The sequence below is a fragment of the Dermacentor variabilis genome, chromosome 6, assembly GCF_050947875.1.
Source record: "Dermacentor variabilis isolate Ectoservices chromosome 6, ASM5094787v1, whole genome shotgun sequence".
Classification (NCBI taxonomy): domain Eukaryota; kingdom Metazoa; phylum Arthropoda; class Arachnida; order Ixodida; family Ixodidae; genus Dermacentor; species Dermacentor variabilis.
The window spans coordinates 100,074,242-100,087,076 of record NC_134573.1 but is presented as its reverse complement, the minus strand read 5'-3'; the positions used below and the strand labels follow the sequence as shown (position 1 = coordinate 100,087,076).

The 12,835-nt window shown below is 46.0% G+C and overlaps 1 protein-coding gene across 1 annotated transcript in view; it reads right to left on the bottom strand.

Annotated features, from left to right (window-relative positions):
* LOC142586230 (gastric triacylglycerol lipase-like) overlaps positions 1 to 7,233 on the bottom strand; it is a 43,427-nt gene extending 36,194 nt beyond the window's left edge. The window contains exon 1 of the mRNA XM_075697482.1: positions 7,036 to 7,233. Within this exon, the coding sequence (XP_075553597.1) occupies positions 7,036 to 7,233 (198 nt within the window). The remainder of the gene's footprint in view (positions 1 to 7,035) is intronic.
* Positions 7,234 to 12,835: the final 5,602 nt, after the last annotated feature.

Here is a 12,835-nt window from a genome sequence, read left to right as displayed (position 1 = left end):
CAAATATGGTTACCTCGATTCGCAATTACTTTCCCGACATTATTATTATTATTATTATTATTATTATTATTATTATTATTATTATTATTATTATTATTATTATTATTATTATTATATTCTAGCTGTCCACCTCTCCTGTCTTCGCATAGATTCTCTATCCTTCCGTATGCGTACACTACCGGGAAGCCGCAATTCCGTGCCTTTTGTGTATTTCTACTTAATATGTCGCTGTTTATGCAGTTGTTCTTTGGTTTTGTTTTTCTTATACTGATTTTATCCCAAAGCTTTTGTTGTAGTTGTCTTACATTTCTCTCTCTCTCTCTCTTTGTTGTTCTTTGCACCAGCACCTCAGTGTAGTTCCTGGGTAAAAACTTAAATTACCGATATGATTGAGTGATTGTTATTTAGGACGCTTTCAGCATTGCTAAGTTGTTCTTCTTGCCTCCCTCTTCTAGCCAACTGCAGTGAGTGAGTGTCGCAGGTGAGCAAGAACCTGCGCGAGGTCCGTCCACATGCGTACGTACAGACTCCACAAATAATGTAGCTTACCACTCCAGCTATATACGAGGGATTGGCCAAGAAGCCTACGGTTAGCGGGATAAAAAGGAAAAAAAAGAAAAAAGAGAGAGAGAGAGAGGAAAGGGGAAAGGCAAGGAGGTTAACCAGAGAAAAAGATCCGGTTGGCTACCCTACACTGGGGAGAGAGGGGAGGGGGAGGTAAAGTGGTAACAAAGTAGAGATAAAGACAGTGCTAAGCATGGGAGGAAAGAGAAGTGGGAGTAGATGAACTAATAATAAAGACGTAATAGTTATCGAAAGGTAAACCGTTTATTAGAATAATTTTTTCCGCAATGCAGAAGAGACAAGCGACCATTTTATTCGACCTCGCCAATGTTTCACCGCGTTCCACCATATGTTTTTATTTCTGGAACTTCCCCTCCGTCATCTTGGGATTTCCAGGATGTTTACCGTAGTATTTTAATGCGAAAAGAAAACCATTGCGAAGAAAAGAAAGAAATCGTAAGGACCCAGTTCTTTCTTCGCTTCGCGGTCCTTGATCATGAACGACAGCTCACTTTTTCCAAAGCGATTGCTCTCCTTACTTTCCACCTCAGAGGTGCGCCAGCCCCAACTAGCGCTTTCTTTATTTCTTTTTTTTTTAAATCTAGTTTATGACGAAGCCCGAGGGACATTCTGATTCAAAAACATGAAGCGCATTTTGATGAGCCAAGTAGGGCGTTATTCTGTTTATACCGTCTGTCTATTAAGAAACATACTGTGCACTGCGACTGTGCGAGGTCGTTTCTTTCTTCTAGAGTGCTTTCTTTTTCTTTTTTTTTACTTTTCGCTGCTTGTAAAGACATAAAAAGTTTAAATACTGTCATGTTTTTTTTTCTACTTTGTGACGCGTAAATTGAAGTCCGCATCCGTAACTGCGTATGCCGTGCTGGAGGGACGATTGTACATCTGCTGAACGAGGTCGCTGAGAGGCAGTATGGCCGATTTACCCAGTTGGTACCAGCACCTGCCTTGCCGCATGGCAACGTAACATTCTCTCTCACTCCCTGTAACACTTTCTCACTCTAACGCAGCGCTATAGGATCGAACCTAACATGCATTGTCTGCATTCGCTTCTTTTTTTCCCCCGTGTTCAACACCGCAATAAATATCTCGGGCACATGCACATTGCTGACCGGACGCCGTTACGTGCAAGATGCCGAATGCTAAAAACTTGGCAGCCTATCCGGGTTTGTTGCTTGGCTCTCTGGGGGTGACGGTGAACGAATAGAAAGAAAAAAAAAACAGAGAAAGAACGCGCTACGACGTGTTCTCGGCTTCTCTTCGTGAACATTTGAGGCGTGCTAAGTTTGAACACTTCGGGAGCAGCCGTGCGATGAAAGCCCGTTTCTCTCACTGAGAACGGAGCGCTAGAAAGTCGGCAGAGGCGTGCTTGCACATACGTCTCATACACGAGATGTGTTCTGGCGCTCTGTTTACCAGCAGTCGCCGAAGAGCTGGCGTCGCAGTATGACGATAGTGCGCGACGGGGTCCTTTTATTATTATTGTCTTTTATTTTTTAGCTGCAGCTAATTTGTAAAAAAAATGGCCTGGAGCACATAGCGCAGTTTTAACCCTTGATCTAGATTGCTCGGTGAGGCGGCCATTACTTATACTGGAAATAGAATGCTGACTTATAGAATTAACATAATCACGCGAGTTAACTTTAAGTCTATTACATTAAGGCCGACATTTCAATCTACGAATTGTAGTTGGCGAGTACGCAAGGCACATCGACTTAGAACGAACTCTGAGGGTGTACCGGTGTCGAGGTGTGTGCCGTTGTTCCATTTTCTCTTTTAAGATATAACGCTGTTCCATGCAGCGATGCACAAAAGTAACTGGAACGCCAATGCATTTCATCGGACACTATGAGAATTGTCCTCACAAAGCTGGCGTAGTTCCGAGAATTCGTTCCAAGTGAATACGCTTAGAACAACTGGTATATTGGATAGTGGATACAGCTGGTATTTGACATATCTACCGTAACGTAACTAATGAAAGGTATAATTAGCGTAAGATTGTTAATTATTCAATTCGGCAGTTTTATTTTTTTCGTCGTAGTAGTGACCACCTCACTGAGTAATTTAGTTCGAGGGATAATATTGAGTTGTTTGTTCCCGGCAATATTTAAAATATTGGTGCGACTAAGAAATAAAAACCACCTGTGCACTAAACGCACTAGCCACTAAGGGAACTCCCGAACGCTGGAAAGCTGTCGTGTTGAGAAACTGCATTGTACCTGGAGAAGATGGCCGATAACACAACATTTTTGCTGTTGATCCCTTCGTGTTAGACAACAGCCTCTATGGATAGACATACATGAATTGCTTATAAAGGAGACACCAGTAGTCGAGAAATAGCGCAGAGAAGCGTCTTTAGATCGAGAGCTCCTATCTAAATGTATCGGAACGCAGACATCATTTTGGTCAGCGGCTAATGCACTAATTTTGATAAGGTTGGTTTCATTTCAAATAAAGTTAAAATCTAGTGACTGCAAGAAACAGGTTTCTTATTTAGGCGGTCATTTCTTTTAATCCTTCAAAATAGCAAAAAATGAAATGAAAGCTCAACTATCGAGATACCAACTCTTTAACTCCGCGATGAAATTTGATATCCCAATTCTTTAAACTGCAGCTAATGATACACATGAAGCGTACAAAATTTGTGTATTATACACCGCTTACTTGTCTAATCAATTAGACAATTATCAATTGTGTAATCACAACGTCTAATTTGCTAGTGAAACCTTTTCAATACGCTCCTAACGTTGTAACGAGTTCACGCAAGCTGTAAATTCATACAACAAAATTGGCTGCTTTATATCCTCCAAAAGATGCAGCTTACAGAACTGGAACGCCTGTTTCTGATGCAAAATAATACATTTGTAATAATTTCACGCCTCCAGTTTTCTTTAAATTACTAATTTCCCTGGTCGTTAAACAAAAAGTTCAGTCCCCAAATAAACGTTCCGCTTACCTCCGTCCCCATAATCTAACCTTCTCTCTCGAATGCAATAGATTTCCATCAAATTGGCCCAGCGCTCTTCTCGCAAAACATTTCTGCCTTCTATATGGGGCATCGAAGCTGGCCTCGTGCTAGAAAGAAAGAGTGATTGTGAGGAGGAAGAGGCGCTTTAGCTTCGCTGGCATCGTCTACAAACTACATCCTCGCCAAAACAACCTTCCCACACAACCTTTGTGTCACGGCGCGCGCCACTGCCGATTCAACCAAAAACGCACTCAGCTATCCTCAGTAGCCCTACTGACGCAGTAGTTCGGTGGTGGGCTACGATTTGTGTAAGACAATATCGACCATAGATAACTTAACCCGCAAAAAATGGAAAACTTTTCTACTAAATCGCTGGTGCTCTTAAAAGATATAGACCGTTCGTTGACTGTATGATTAGACTACTACATCGAATTGAAATATTTATGTTGTACTTCTGTTCAATTTTCTTGTAGAGAGGTTTCTAATTATATTACGTCATGTGTTTAGCATTTTCTGTTTTCTGCTGTTCTATGCAAGATGGGAGGTCGCGGGTTCAAACACCTTGCAGTGTATATTGCGTACCCCCTACCGGTGAAACCGTGATTACGTGCAGCTGTACTTGGCGTCTGAGCGTGGAGCGCATAATTAGCCGCACGGCGAACTAGCCCAGGACGTGATTGCTGTTCTGTGCGCTACTGTTCATTATATATTTTTCAGTGACGTACTATAACAGAGCAGTCGCTACAGATTTTTTAATATTTTATATGATGTACTTTGTGTTTTTTCCCATGCTTTTACATGACCATTTGAAATCTGTAAATATTTTTTTTCTCCCTCAAGTGTATTTTCTGTCTCTTGTTTCTGCCAAGTGATGGGGCAAGCACCCAGTCAAGCTGCAGCTTAGCAGCTTTTTGTGCTTGTCCTAGCATTGTTCTGTTTGTACAAAAGAAATGCTGAAATAAATTGACTTGACTTGACTTGACTTGACTATAGCTTGCGCTATGGCGGGCCGTGTCTACTGAGTCGGAGGGCCGCAAATTTACGTTGGGCAAAGCACTCCTCCGAGAAAACGGGTCAAACTTCTTCGTGCGAGCTTCCCACTTACAAATCGTCGCGAAGCAGCGGTCCTCGCAAACGCCGGAGAAATCTTCGCCGCTATAAACCGAGATTCCCGAAGGGCGTGGGATCCGCCGAAATGTTATTTACATTTCCTTTCAGCTGTGCGGTTAGTGCACCGAAGATTATACATGCCGGAAACGTAGCTTCGATAACCGACCGACACTGGAGCCACAGACCGTGAATCTGGAATAGTGCCTTTCATTTTGTTTTGTTGAGCACGCATAGGTCTACAGCTGCCACTGCTTTTGCGCACGCGCCAGGTTCAAGTTACTGCAACGTCGTGTTGAGTACCTGATATGCATAAATAAAAACCGATAGCAACCACCTGAAAAAGAGTTATTAAACAAATCTATGGCGCTTGCATGTTAATTGTACGACATGGTCTTACAATATCAAGTACGTTGACGATAACACAAAGCCAACAGACAATGAAGCCAAGGCTTCCTTAGCGTCATTGTCTGTTGGGTTCATGCGGTCATAGTTAACAAAATCGAGTCCCTCGGTTCCCCTTCTTCTTTCAAATATATTGATTTTATTCTAGAGAACGCGGAGAGTAATAGCTGACATTTGAATGCATCTAAGTGAACTTCTTGGCCAGGTCGACTAGGGTGCTTATGGCTACTAGATTGCAAGTAGCACACAAATGGATGAGAACAACTCGGGTGGACACAGGACGAACGCCGAGCTGGACGCTATGTTGCACGCTGAGTTGGACACAGGTTTAGCGCTTGTCCTGTGGCCGCCTGAGCCATCCACGTCCGCTCGAGCACTGATTATGATGAATCACTTTGAACTTGCCCGCCTAATTATCTTTCTACACTAAATACACTGGGACTGTAATGAACATAGGACGAAGCGAGAGAGAAAACATTTATTTGGACCATCGAGGTCGTTGCTCTTGAGGTCGAGTGGGTGGTGTCCTCATCCCAGGACTGCACTGGCCATGGCTGCTCGACGTACTTGCTGGACGAGAGCTTCTTGTCCCGACAGGGTATCGCCGGTCAGCTGTACCTCCCACCGCTCAAATGACGTCCTAGGCGTCTTTAAGTGTTGAGGTTTGCCCCCGCACCCCCACAATATGTGAAAGAGTGTAGGGCGTGTGTCGCCGCACCAGGGGCCGACGCCGCGATGTGTGTGTGGGTACATTTTGCTGTATCTGTGTAGGGTTGGGAATGTGTTAGTCTGAACAAGTCTGAGGTCTACTGCCTCTTCAGTGCTAAGCTTTCTGTGAGGGGGAGGATAAATTCATCGGTTGAGTCGCTGGATCTCGAGTCGGTCGCAGTAATTGGATGGCAGGGGCACGAAGGTGGGGGGTGGGGATTGATGAAACGATTGGTATTGCCCCGCTCGGTTGATTAGCGCTCGAACTAAGGCGTTCGCCCTTTCGTTGCCCTCCAGTCCCGCGTGGCCCGGCGTCCACGTGATTTGATGGGATTCTTGCAGCCTCGGGCCTAGAATCCGAGCCGCAAACAGTGGTGTTCGTTGTTGGTAAAGTTACGGCAGGCCTGTTGCGAGTCGGTAATGACATGAACTTCACCCTGTCTTGTTGCTTTATTACTAGCGCCGCGGCTATGGTCTCAGCCGCAGCTGGCGTCTCTGCCTGACGGAGGCCGCGAGGGTCAAGGAGTTGTCACTCCCGTTCACGACGGCTACCGCGAAGAGGCCCATACAGGGTACGCCGCCACGTCCATGTACGTTATGTACGGCTCATCCTTGAATTGTTGCCGCTATCTCTCGACGCGAGCCTTGCGTCGTCCTTCATGGAGTTCATGAGTCATGTGCTTCGGTATGGGGTTCGCCTTGATCTTGCCTCTGACCTCGGGCGGGAGCGATCACTGCCCATCGAGGGCACGAAGCTCCGTTGCCGTTCCAGTCCAGTGGAGGATGGCTCTGCCCGCCGCCGTGTTCTGTAGTCTAGCTTTTTGCGAAGCCATAACTGCGTCCGACAGCTCAGCGAAGGTGTCGTGGGTCCCGAGGGCCGCTAACTTCTCGTTTGAGGTGGTGACAGGGCGACCCAGGGCCGTTTTGTACGCGCCTCTGATGATGGCATCGACTTGTTCTTGGTCGCGTTTGTTTAGCCGGTGGTAGTGATACGGCATGCTATACATTACTCTGCTGATAAGCAGATCGAGGACGAAGCGAAGCATGTCCTCTTCTCGCATGCCTTTGCGGCTTCTTGTTATTAGTTTGGTAATCCGCGAGATCTGGTTGGTGGCGGAATTTAGAGTTTGGATGGTGTTGGAGGCTTTCAGGTTGCTATGTATCCAAAAACCCAGAATCCTAGTCTTATTGCTTTCCGTGATCTTCTGGCCCTCTAGATAAAGGTCGATAGGGCCGGGGGACTTGTAGATTCCTCCTCCGTGCACCTGGACCACGTCCGACTTCTCGGGCGCGCAACGCATCCCACTCGCTGCCGCAAATCTCTCCGCAGCCGTCGCGGCCTCCTGAAGGGTCGCCTCTTTTCGCGCGAGGAAGCCCTTGATGGCCCAGAGCATGATGTCGTCCGCGTACAGGGCGTAACCTAGGTCGGGGATCTTCCCCAGCTCTTTGGTTTGCGCTAGCATCGCGACGTTGAAGGGAATCGGGGAGATTATCGCCCCTTGCGGTGTTCCTTTGTTCGGCACGTCAATCGTATCCGATCGAGTCTGGACTATTCCAATGGTTGCCGTCCGGCCCGTCAGGAACGATTTGACGTAATTAAAGAAGCGCGTCCCGCATATGATGTCGATCAGTTCCTTGAGGATAGGCTCGTGAGAGATGTTATCGAAGGCCCCTTTTAGGTCAAGTGCCAGCAGGAGGTGTTCTCCTCCCTTCAGGATGCCCTTGAAAACTTCTTCCCTTAGGATTGGGAAAGCATTTTGCGAAGTACAGCTGGATCTTCAGAGGGATATTATAGGGAAATGCTGGAGCAGTTTGTAGACTAACAGATAATTATTTGGAAATATGTTTTCGTCGGTAAGCGTTAGATTACTAGAAGCGATAATGACGACCAAACTTGGACATATTTTAGAATCTAGGACTTATTTTACAATTTAGCGCCGACAATTCAAGGGTGACCCGTATGCAACGTACGTGAATTTTTTGTAAAAAAAAATCAATAGGCCCCACGGGTTCGCGACATGCTGGTGCACGTAGATCATGGCAGTGTATCCCGCCTTCCTTCTTCCTATGTGTCTTTTCTTTTTTTGCCTACCATGCCTCTTCTAACGGTGATATCGACATTTTTTGCGGTACTGCACAGCACAATCTAACTTACACTAGGGCGGAAATTAGTTCGCAGTCTAGAACAGTAATTTAGTAACATAGCATGGCTTGGTTCTCTCTTCGTGTCCCTATAAAAGCCTGTGATTTACCTACACTTTCCTTTTTCGACTTCAAGTTTTATCCAGAAAAGTGTATATACATATACAACACGCCCACGATAAGAGATAAAAGGAGGCCGCGGCGCTTGCTTCGTGAGATTCTGACTTGTAAACAATGTTCTCCAGCAGAAACAGCGCACAAGTGGAGAACCAATAGCCCAAATGTCGTACGCTTCTTCAAAGAAAGTCGACCCCAAATTCGAAATCGAAAACCCAATCTGATCGTCATCGCAACAACTGAAGTTCTTGTTTTCTCTACAGCATTCCTTCATTTATGCACAACCTTGTTATGGTTGAAGTACAATAAAGCGTGCCCCTTATGTCATCTGCTACATTAATACAAAAAAAAAACACTTCAACGTATAATTCCGGACGCTAAACGCGTCTGCAGTGCCTGGCCGTGAGCGTGTGTTTACTTTATGATGTACGACTCGCCGGAATTCATGGGCGGCACCAGACAGTTCCTGAAATTCCCACGCATAAACGCGTTGCTGTTGTCGTTAATTGCTATCATGCGCTGAGCGCCTTCCAGGGCGTCCCCTCGAAGTTCTTTATACACCCACCGAGAGGATAAATTCTATTGCGCCAAAGCTTGCAGCGAAAAATTAAGCGCATTCCTCGTTCACGGAAAGGCCCCTTCGTCGTCAAGCAAGACCGCAACTCGGCCGACGCTGTAACTCGTCTGTAAGTTGACGATCCAAGTGACAAGGAAAAAGCAACAACACTGAGTTCTTGCTCGTATACAGAAGATCCACTCAGCGAACGCCCTTGGAAGTGCTTGCACGCTTCTTGATGTTGCCGCAACTTTCTGCGGTGTATATCGTGCGACAGGTGAGTGGCAGCGACAGTGCGGCAACTATAAGAGCGACGTGGTCGTCTCCTGCAGTCGACTCCCGTGCTCGCATTTTGAGCGGTTCTCTTCGCAGCGTGGACTAAACGGCAAGTGGTGTCCTCTGCATGTAACTGTGTAGTGTCGATCCGAAAGAGGGAGGGCGCCAATAGTGCAGGAAGTAGCTGGGTTGATGTTGCCACGAATGGTTCTTGTACGTCTTCTGAACAGCGGTCAACACTCTTCGTGGCTCGAGGATATCGCAGTGTCTGTACCAACGCTGATCGTGACCGTGAGGCTCCGCGAACAGACTTCGACGTCATAAATTCATGGTGCTCGTCCTGGTGAATGCCACTTAATCGCGCTAAAACTAAAGTTACGTCATCTTCTAATCGATTGCTCTCGTTTCCTACCTCATATTATTTAGGTGATAGCTCCGTTGAACATACGACGTGTCACTTACAAATATATTGACCCTCAGCTCAGGCCCGACATAACGGTGAACCATCACATTAATCCAACTTTGGCTTCAATTAAACGCCTAGTCGGTGTGCTTAAACCGTCCCCTTCAACAGGCACCTAAGCAGTTATGTAAAATCGCGTACACTACACTTACTAGCTGAGAGACTGAAGATCCGTCCGCTATTTGGGATCCTGATCAAGCATACTTGAGCAGTCACATCAACTAGCTTCAATATCGTTCTGTCCGATTTAAATTTCCAGATTATTTGCGCTACTCCGGTGTCAAATCTGTAAAGCAACGGGCCAAGATGGAACTTTCATCCAGCCGCCGTGAAACCGTTCGCCTTTCACTTTTTCATATACTATACAGTTACACATGTTTGAGCGGTGACTTTTTTAACCACTCGCAACTATATTTATTCACCACCATCATTTATGTAAGTTAAACGAATCACTTGTCGCATATTGTCTTTCGCGCGTTCATTTATACCTCTAACGACAATTGATTGGAATAATGTAGCATCGAACATTGCAACGGAACCTGACTCTACTAAATATCAGGAACTATCGCGCGGTCCTGCCCTGTAGAACTCAAGTATAACCCATGTTATGCATATTTTGCTGGTACTTTCGCACGTGTTTATTTATGTTGCTATGTTGCCCTCGCCAATATTGTGTATTAGTATAATCATACCTTGATAGATTACCCTGTACCTTCTCGTTTACTGTAGCACGTATATCCTGTATTTATATTGCTACTTTTTGTTATTGTTGTTTTGTTTGCGAACAATGTATCCTTCCATGAATGCCTTTGGGGAATTATTAATAAATAAATGTAAAAAATACTCAAAAAGCACTGCCGAAAACGATTCTTAATTTGCCATATATGGCGATATGTATGAGAGCGATATTTGCTTGCGCACTTGAAATAAAGGGTCGCACATTGGACTTTGCGAATCATGGAGCTACGTGATTTTTGTATCGCTAGAACGCCAGTGTGTAATCCATAGTAGTCAAGAAAAGTTTTGGATAATGTATTACACTGTAATACTTTTTCATCGCCAAGTTTAATGGTGGTGCGTATCCTAACAGAACAACAGTTTTGGGTCTTTGGGGTCTATAGCGGTCTTTTCAGGTAAATTCTGTAAGTTCAATTATCCGAAAAACTGAGAAGCTCTAAGTTGACGACATACGTTTCTCGTAGCAAATTACATAATTTCTTGCCACGAAACAACTAGTTCACATCCGTACGTTTGCTAAATACATGGACGAAGCAAAATCGCAGTTATAGTAACGTGTGTAAAATAACAGTTGTATAAACAGACATCACGGCCAAGTATTAAAACAAGCAACCATTTCGCACGTTGTAACTTATTGCGGGTAAAGAAAATAAAACCAGCCATATTAGGGGCACAAGATACGTTAATTTTTATTTAACTTTTTTACTGATTATAGTGGACTTGACCTAGAAAACCCGGTACTTTCCCGCACATCGTCACATCATATAGTGCCTGATGCAGTTACACTGGTAAGACATGCAATGAAATGAGTGTTGCAAGTTAATCGTGTTATTATTGTGCGGTTACGTAAGCAGTGAGCCTCAAATGAAGTCGCAGATTCGCGCGAAAGGCGAAGCATTGTTTGCGATAGCATATTGGCAGACAGCCATATGAAGTAAGGACAGCACTCTTATCGGCCGTATCAACTTGTAAACATTCGCATGCGAACTAAATTAACAAGGATGCCGTCAGTGCTTTCGAACCGCTGGCGTGAGGAAGCGCGGCAGCAGCAGTGAGCGAAGTGACTTACGTGCCGCGTATGGCGTGAACGCAAACTGACCGCCGAGAACACACAGCACGCACAAAGCTACGAGCCGTCGACGCACGTAGACTCCGCACCCAGTGCAGATCGCTCTCAAGTGCGGCCGCGCGGCCGAACACAGCCGCCACATAAGCCATAAGCAGTTTCAGCCGGAGTAAAGCGCCGCCACCTTCCTCCCCTCGCGCCGGCGCCTCGCAACGTTGCGCGCGTCGCACGCGACGGTAGACGCCGCGCTTCCTCCCCGCTTGCCTCCCTTACCCGCAGGCGACATAAAGCCGCGATCGTCGGTTCCCCATGTACCGTTTTACTCGGACATACAGCGTAGGGCGCGCGCGGCGGTGTTATCACCTTCGGAATATATACGGAACAGCACGGAGACGGTGACTGCGGCGGCAGAAATGCTCCAGGAGTATTTGCTATAGCAATAAAATCTCATTTACAGTGTGCACCGGTATGTGCAAGAAATCGGTACCCAGCGGATATGGAAAGTCGCAGCCGCCTAGACCTTTCTTCTTCGTGGATGTATACCAATTCTTTTTATTTTGTCCTGGTGAAGCTTTACTAGAAATGGAAATGGCATTAGAACGATTTCAACCGTGCAAGCTTATTGACCTCCTTGCGCGAACCCGTAAACTCAACAAGCTTCGTTCTGCAAGCAGGTGCTCAAAAATTGTCAAAACTGGGCCCGTCGACGGCACCCTGTCAAAGATAACTATTTGGTTTTCAAGGATTCGTAGCTTCCAATTTTCACGCATACATACTTTCCTTGCGTTCTGTGCAGTACCTGCAACATTACTGCCATGGTTTGCAAGACCAGCCTAGCGGGCGTGGCCATGTTGGCCGTGCTTACGCTGGCGTTCTTCGGCAGCACTGGTGCCCAAGCCTGTGACCCATCGGCCTGCTACTCACGGTGCGTTGGCGACGGTGCCGCGTCAGGCACGTGCAACCGAGGAGTATGCCAATGCAGAATCCACTACAAGCGCAGCGTCGAAAATTCCTTTGCCGAAGAAGGAGACTAGCGCGCAGCTCGTGTCAAGCCATGTCTGCCTGGAAAGTCCGCTTACAGAAACACGACGAGGAACTCGTACACACTTGGAGATAAAGTTGCTTCCCGTTGAGTGTGGATGCTCAAGATGAATGTTTCATTGAATATTGTTTTTCCATGTAGAGCTCTCTAGCATGTCATTACAGTTGGTTTATATTTTAAACAGTTAGCGCCTAAACCTTGATGCTTGCATGTCAGGCTATGAATTTCTGGACGCTATATATTGTCACGGGGTGGTGACGTTGAAGAACACAGTAGCAATACCGTGAAAGACAAAACTAACTTTTATTGGGCGAACCTGTGCCCACAATAACAGGCTACCCTTATAGTACAACGATAGCGGTGAACACGGTCGGCGATCGTCGAAAATGTGATGAGCGGGTCAAGCGCATCGGCTTTTATACATCAGTCGTCGAATGTTCCAGAGTAAAATCGCTGGGACCCGCGTGTCTTCCACAGAGTTCTACACTATTCGCGTCGCGCACACATGCAATTAGATTACACAAGGTTCGGTCACAGACAGCGGATGGAAGCATCGATAACATTACAGAAACTTTCGATACATGCAGGCGCGTCCTGCGCTGTGCGATAAGATTTGTTAGGCGGTGAATCGTGTCGTCCTATAAAGACCAGTACACGTGTCAATA